The sequence below is a fragment of the Clarias gariepinus genome, chromosome 5 (assembly GCF_024256425.1).
Source record: "Clarias gariepinus isolate MV-2021 ecotype Netherlands chromosome 5, CGAR_prim_01v2, whole genome shotgun sequence".
In the NCBI taxonomy this organism is placed as follows: Eukaryota; Metazoa; Chordata; class Actinopteri; order Siluriformes; family Clariidae; genus Clarias; species Clarias gariepinus.
This window is the reverse complement of record NC_071104.1, coordinates 31,926,644-31,933,742: the sequence shown is the minus strand read 5'-3', so window position 1 is coordinate 31,933,742 and position 7,099 is coordinate 31,926,644. Positions and strand designations below refer to the sequence as shown.

Here is a 7,099-nt window from a genome sequence, read left to right as displayed (position 1 = left end):
GCACATTTTATGACCAATTCATGCAAAACTCCACATAATCCCAAAGGGTTCACATACTTTTTCTTGCAAAGGTAGACGGTGAGTGAGTGAAGGAGTGAGAAACCAGCATTAAGACAAACCATGTAGTGGGAGACCATTAACTGCAGCAAAGAGGATTTTCACAGAGGATTTAAGAGTTGAATTCAACAATGGCAAAAATGCATCACTCGAGTAGCAATTTCATATAAAGTCAGTTCCGGCTATCTGTTATCAGCTAAACGAGGATATGTTAACTGTTGAGTCTCTAGGTTTCTTCGTATTGCCGTCACCCCTGGCTTGCTCATCAGGGACAAACTAATAATTATGAATTATACGTATTTCCTCAAACTTTTTAAACTAATCTGCATAGTTCTTTTTTTAAATCTGTAAAGCTGCTTTAAAAGGTGTCACGCCGATTCTTTGGTACACTCTATTAGTGACCTAGTAAACTAGCTAGCTTGCTCCACCTCTCAGCTAGCTTGCTCCACAAGTATCTTACCAGAAATTATCAGTAATATTAAATAACACTGACATTAGTGCCTCTACTAAATCAAAAGTATTAGTTTAACCAACCTTGAGGTACTTTTTCAAGTTGGACTGCCACTAAATGCCACAGTGACTTTAAGTACATAAGAAGTATCACATGTGGTAGGCAGAATCTTTCAATCCAATGCACAAAAAGATTTCATGCAAATAAGACCATGGAGCTCAGTGAGTTTACCACTGTAGTCAGGGTGGTTGTCATCTATTACCAGAGTTTTAACATTAGCAGCGGAGCCTGCAGCCAGTTTTGCATGATGGTATCAGCCATTATTGATCTAGTTGTGATGATGACTCAGTGTCATGATGATCAGTGTAAAAGAAGACATTTTATAAAAGACATGTGGAGAAGAAGTGAAAGTTGACAGAAATCTGAATTACGAAGGACAGATACAGTATATGAAAATTCTACTTACACACAGTAACAAATTATTAGTACTTCATTACATTGCAACACTGCCCCGCTTGGGTGTAGAGATCTTTGATTGTCACGTTGGTCTAATAATAGTTGAGTTGTCAGAACAGTGTTTTGTGCAAACTGTAACAATTTTTACCCTAATTTGACCTTTCTAGTCAAATTAGACACAGTCATGAATATATAGAATGGTAAAAAAAAAAAAAACATTCTCTGGGAGCAACTTTTTCCAACCATCCAAGAACAGTTTGATTGCGAACCAAAAAGAATCAAAAAAGGTTTTAAAAAAGAAGGGTCAACATTTCAATTTTATTATTGACTCTTTGCATTAACTTAATGTAATTGTCAATAAAAGCCTTTGACACCTATGAGATGCTTGTACTTATTCTTCAGTATACTATAGTAACATCTGACAAAAAGATCTAAAAACAGTGAAGCATCAATCTTTGTAAAAATTAAAACATTTGGTGTGACTGTACCATACTGCACCATACTGTACCGCACCACACCAAACCATAATTCTTTTTTTTTTTTTTTTTTTTTTACAATTTGTTTGCATAAATGTTGATGACACTAAATTAAACCAAAATGTTTCAGCTATTTCAGTAGCTTAGTTTTGGGGTAAATTGTCATTTACTTAGGACCTCAAATACTGCAAATCGAACATTTATGTTGCAATGACTTTATACAGAATGCAACATTATTACTAGATTTTCACAATACAAGCATAATAGGGAAACAGCATTGAGAATGCCAGAAATCTGTCGTGCCAGTCAATACCACATGCATGTGCAGGTGTGTTTGAAGTGGGCCAGTTTAACAGATGTCTATGTTTCACTCTTTTGATGTAGGTGTTAGTTGCCACAAAATCAAGAGCACTATAAATACCCCAGTTCCTGGAAGGAGTCAGATTTCATTAGAGAACATATCTTGCGAAGACCAAACAGCTACAATCAGCAATATAGACTCAGGGATAAAGTTAGAAATATATAACAGTTTTTTTTACACTAAATATGTGATTTAATATTAAAAACAAATCACAATTGTCATCTGCTAAAAGTCAGGGACTAATTAGTCAGACAAACAATTAAAAACACAAAAGTCTTAAAAAGACAAAAACTATTAATTTAATAGTACCAACTCTGTGTTCACTGTCAAAAAGTGTGTCCTGAAAAAAAAAAAAAAAAAAAAAAACAGTAAGGGAAACTACATGAGTCAAGTAAAGAAAGTCTAAAACTTTAAATCCAGAATTATTTTCTCTAAACAGCCTATAGTACTGTATGATTCAAATGTTGGCATCATTCACCAGAGGGATTCGAAAATCTTAATGGTTTACAAGTGAGTGTATTAATGTTTTCCCTCATGCTCCAGACCTGCGTATAATTACACTTAACAATAATTGGTGGCCATAGGAGGGGGTGAAGACAAATTCCTCTATGATGGAGTTGAATGTTAATCAGGCCTTAAAATACCTAAGGCAGGATTAAAAACACAAGGACAAATAGTTTGTTTGTAATAGAACAGCAGACAAAGGACCATTCATTTGTGTCAATACAAATCCCTTGTTCTTCATTGGTTAGAGAAATACGTTGCACATGAGCACAAAAGCCCTGCCTGCCACAGGCTGGTCATTGGAACTTAAATGTGAGGGAGGAAAATAAACATGATGGACACCATTTTGACCAGGCGTCAGACGTGCTAAACTGGGCTAAGAAAAAAAAAAAAAAGGTGAAAAGTATGTCTGAAATGGAAGATATTTCAAGTGTGCTTGAGATTCAGAGAAACACCACTTCAGAGAAAGAGGTGGACATCAGTGGAAGAGCTAAGGAGGATGCGATGAGGCAGCCACCCCTGATTATCACGGAAGGAGACGATTCTGTATTTTACACAGAAGGAGAGGAAATTTCACAGCAAAGTATTGCCTCTATTTGGGCTCCGTGTTCAGGGGAACCAGTTTGGCCAGAGAAACTGAGTTCAGAAACTCAGTCTTCATGTCACAGTATTGTACTGATGGAAGCAAGCTCTGAACATGACAGTGGTGCCATGCTGAAAGAAATGGGAAGTAAAATGGAAAACAAAGTGAATAATGCGTCATCTACAGACACTGACGTACACGGCGAGACAGCAAGTAACAGGCGGATAACACATGCTGAAGAGCTTTTAGTGCCTCCAGTGGTACCACTCGGTGTGTCTACTTCAGATGAAACTGCACAGATAAAGGAAAGAGGTAGGAAACAAATGCAAGAGTACAACTGATCATAGCAAATAGTTGTTAGCACAATGTTAGATTCCTTTTCTCTTCTGTATGATACCAGATTAAAACTATAAATCATTTCTCATTACAATGGTAACATGTGTTGGAAAGATGTTCAGTATGAGCACAGAGTGAAGAGGAGTCCTGGGATGAGCACAAGTCAGTTCTCATGATTACAGCAATCATCCATATCAATTTTCAGATGCACAGACTAGAGTTTTTTGAAGAGGCATATCATTCACGCAATCCAAGATTTGGATGATGTCGGTGAACCTATAACTGTCACTTAAATTATCATGTGCTTGTATCATGCTGGATTATACTTTATTATCTTTTTTTACTCATTGGCATTTTCATGTAATGAATTTCCTTTCTCAATAATTTGCTTGGATTTTTCTGGCCAAAAATCACCATGTCCGAGGAGACACTAATTTTAGTTAAAGGTCAACTCATAAGACTAAATACACAAAACTAAATAGACAAAAGTATTTGACCAAACCTGTTGGTTGTTAAATTTAGGTGTTTCAATCAAGCCTCTTATCCTGAGTAAAGGACAATGTTAATGCTTTAGCATACCAATGCTATGCTTCCAACTTTGCTCTGACCTCAACCCCACCAAGCATTTTTGGGATGAACTGGAATGAAGATTGTGAGCCAGGCCTCCTTGTCCAACATCAATGCCTGACCTCATAAATGCTCTACAGATTGAATGGGCATGAATTCCCACAAAAACACTAAACACTTTGAAGACAGCCTTCCAAGAAGAGTGGAAGCTGTTATAGCTGCAAAAGGAGGGCCAACTCCATATTGAGGTATTTGGGTACAATGTCATTGCAGGTTGCCCAAATACTTTTGTCCATAGTATGTGTATGGTCACTTGTTAGAGACTGAAAAGGCTGCTGAAAGAGAAAAAGAGCTACAGTGAAACCTTGGATTACGAGCATAATTCGTTCTGGGAGCGGGCTCATATTTCAAAATAATTTTCCCATAAGAAATAATGGAAACTCAAATTATTCGTTCCACAGCCCCAAAAAATAAATACATAAAAATAATTAACACAAAATATAAAGTAAAAATAAAACAAATTAACCTGCACTTTAGCTTTAAAAAAAAGGAAAAATAAATCCAGACAGATAAAGTAAGGAGCTCCTCCCCTTTTCCTCCTTCTCGTCTTACATTCCCTTCCTCCATTTTTTTTTCACACATGCACGCGCACACAACGGAAACACTGCTTTATCAGAAAAATAAACAAGAAATCTCTCGATTGAGCAGAGTATGTGTGAGTGTCTGTAAGTGCAAAGGTTGAAGGGGTCTGTGTGTGTGTGTGTGTGGCACAGAGTCCAATAATGCGTGAACACAGACACAAAGAGCAGGCTAATACAGAGAGAGAAAATGGATTTTTAACCTCTCTAATGAGACTTGCTTTACACATGCGCTGTACACACACGCATACAGACACAAACTAAAATGTTTTATGCACACACACGTGGTCACAGTGTTATAGTAAACAGTACACGCATGCACAGATGTTGATTATACCAGTAAGAGACGAGCACTAAGTCTCAGCAGGGGAGACGATTACCTACAATTCCGCAGCGCAAGAGAGAGAAAAAACGTTTTTCGGTACTCGTAAACGTAAAACTTGTTCGATTTTCCAAGTCAAAATTTATTAAAAATCTTTGCTCGTCTTGCGGAACACTCGCAAACTGCGTTACTCGCAATCCAAGGTTTCACTGTACTAATAAACAGCTCATTTAAATTCATATTGTTCTTTTTTTTTTTTTTCATATTTGTCTAATCTTTCTAGCTGTCACAGACACAGATGAGAGCAGCAGCTTTTTACCTGATGATGCCAGAGAGGCAGGAGTCAGTGGTGTGGAGAAAGTGGAGCAAGAACATGGATTAGATGTGGAATGCAAATCCAATGACAAGCCGTTTAATCACCTGACACATCCAAAATATGGAACAGTGTCATATAGAAAAATTCAGAGAGGCCAAACCAGGAAGAAGATTGAGATGTTCGAGTCTATGATGCAGCTGTAAAAACCATGACAATAACTAACACACACACCAAAAACAAACTACATTTATTTACTTAGATGTGAACAGTGTTGGGGGACGTTACTTTTTAAAATAACTAATTACATTACAAAATTACTGTCTTTAAAAAGTAATCAGTTACATTACAGCGTTACTTTCTCATAAAAGTAACTAGTTCAAGTATTTTTCCATTGCAGAAAATGAAAACTCCTTTGTGATTCTCCATGCATATTGTTTTAGTCAAGACCTTTATAATTATTCTACCATCATCACTCAGTGAATTTTGGCCCATAATCTGTTAACAACTAATACCCCTATATCACCTACGCGGTTTCACGCGGTGGCCTTACGTACGGTTCTTCATGATTTACTGCAAGTTTTGGGGCTGTGATTAGGTTTCCATCTTTCCATGCATCGGTCTACTCATATTCAAACCGCATTGGTGAGATATGGGTATAACAGCAGGAATAACAGAGGGGGGCAGGTTATCGGGGGGCGGGGCTTGTAGGACGACTTTTACACATGCACTAAGGGTTTGGGAATGACGGCTGTCTGGCTCACGGATTACATCAATTGTCTAAATAACAGATTACATTTTTGAAAAAGTAACTAAATAACTAAGTACTTAAATGGTAGCCCAACACGTTAAATTACTCGTTACATCAAAGAAATGTAATCCAAGTATAGTGGAACCTTGAATTACGAGCATAATTCGTCCCAGAAGTGGGCTCACATTTCAAAACACTCGTAAACAAAATTTAATTTTCCCATAAGAAATAATGGAAACTCAAATAATGCGTTCCACAGCCCAAAAAAATAAATACATAAAAATGATCAGTACAAAATATAAAGTAAAAAAAAAAAAAATCAATCTGCACTTTATTTTAAAAAAACACACACACACACACACAGACACACAGCGCCTGCCTGCTGCTTTCTCTCATTAAAGGCAAGAGAAAGAGAGAGAGAGAGTGTGTATGAACCGGCATGGTGTCAAATTTCGTACGCGCGCACACACACGACTGGCTGAGGAAGTAAATGGATTTTTAACCTTCTAATGAAAAAAAGTAAAAATAAATCCCGACAGATAAGTGTTTTCGTTTATGCGAGCAGGCGCTGTGTGTGTGTTTGGGTCTGTCGTTTTGTGTGCGCACGCGTAATTTGACACCGTGCCAGTTCACAAACACACACACACATAGACACAATTTGCTAACAGAACCTAAGCTCCTGAGCTGAAACATGTTAATCACATAATCACATGTGAGATAATCACATTCTTTATTAATTAAACACTCCAGTATTTGGTCACTAAAGAGGATGAAAGCATAATCCTACTGGACAAAATCCCCATAACTGGAATTTTTCTCCTGGTATTACTGCAGGGTGCAATAATTCACGGCTCTAATGCAACTTTATGTTTATAAGGGCGCTGCATTTTTATAAGTTCATGCTAATACACTGCATATGGGTATCTGTTTTGTCACACTGCATTATCGATGTATAACAGGAAGTAGTGAAATAGATTTTATTTGTTGTTTTGGTGTTGTAGTTAATCTGATAATTTGGAAATAAAAACTGTGTGGCAAAGTGCAGATCCATCCATCCATCTATCTATCTATCTTTTATCAACAGTACTTATACTGCATAGGGTCACTGTTGGCCTGAAGCCCATCACAGGGAACTTAGGGAACAGCTATGGTGGTGTGAACCCATCACAGGGCATAAACCCACACACACTTACATACATTTTGTATCAGTCTACAACACATGTCTCTGGACTGTGGTAAGAAACCCAGCAGGTATGGGAAGAAACCAATGCACACAATCCAGAC

At 37.4% G+C, this 7,099-nt stretch overlaps 1 protein-coding gene across 1 annotated transcript; it reads left to right on the top strand.

Annotated features, from left to right (window-relative positions):
* The first annotated feature begins 2,609 nt into the window (after window positions 1-2,609).
* On the top strand, window positions 2,610-6,150 carry LOC128524519 (uncharacterized). Its single transcript, XM_053497116.1, has 2 exons — window positions 2,610-3,200; window positions 5,035-6,150. Exons 1-2 carry the CDS (start codon window positions 2,711-2,713, stop codon window positions 5,268-5,270), a joined length of 726 nt encoding a protein of 241 aa, XP_053353091.1. The 5' UTR covers window positions 2,610-2,710; the 3' UTR covers window positions 5,271-6,150.
* The last annotated feature ends 949 nt before the right edge of the window (window positions 6,151-7,099 follow it).

What these genes read in the sequence shown, in the direction of transcription:
- LOC128524519 (XM_053497116.1), top strand. Translation starts at nt 2,711, where the DNA reads ATGTCTGAAATGGAAGATATTTCAAGTGTGCTTGAGATTCAGAGAAAC. An exon ending in TGCACAGATAAAGGAAAGAG is followed by an intron (nt 3,201 to 5,034) that starts GTAGGAAACAAA and finishes TAATCTTTCTAG; the next exon opens with CTGTCACAGACACAGATGAG.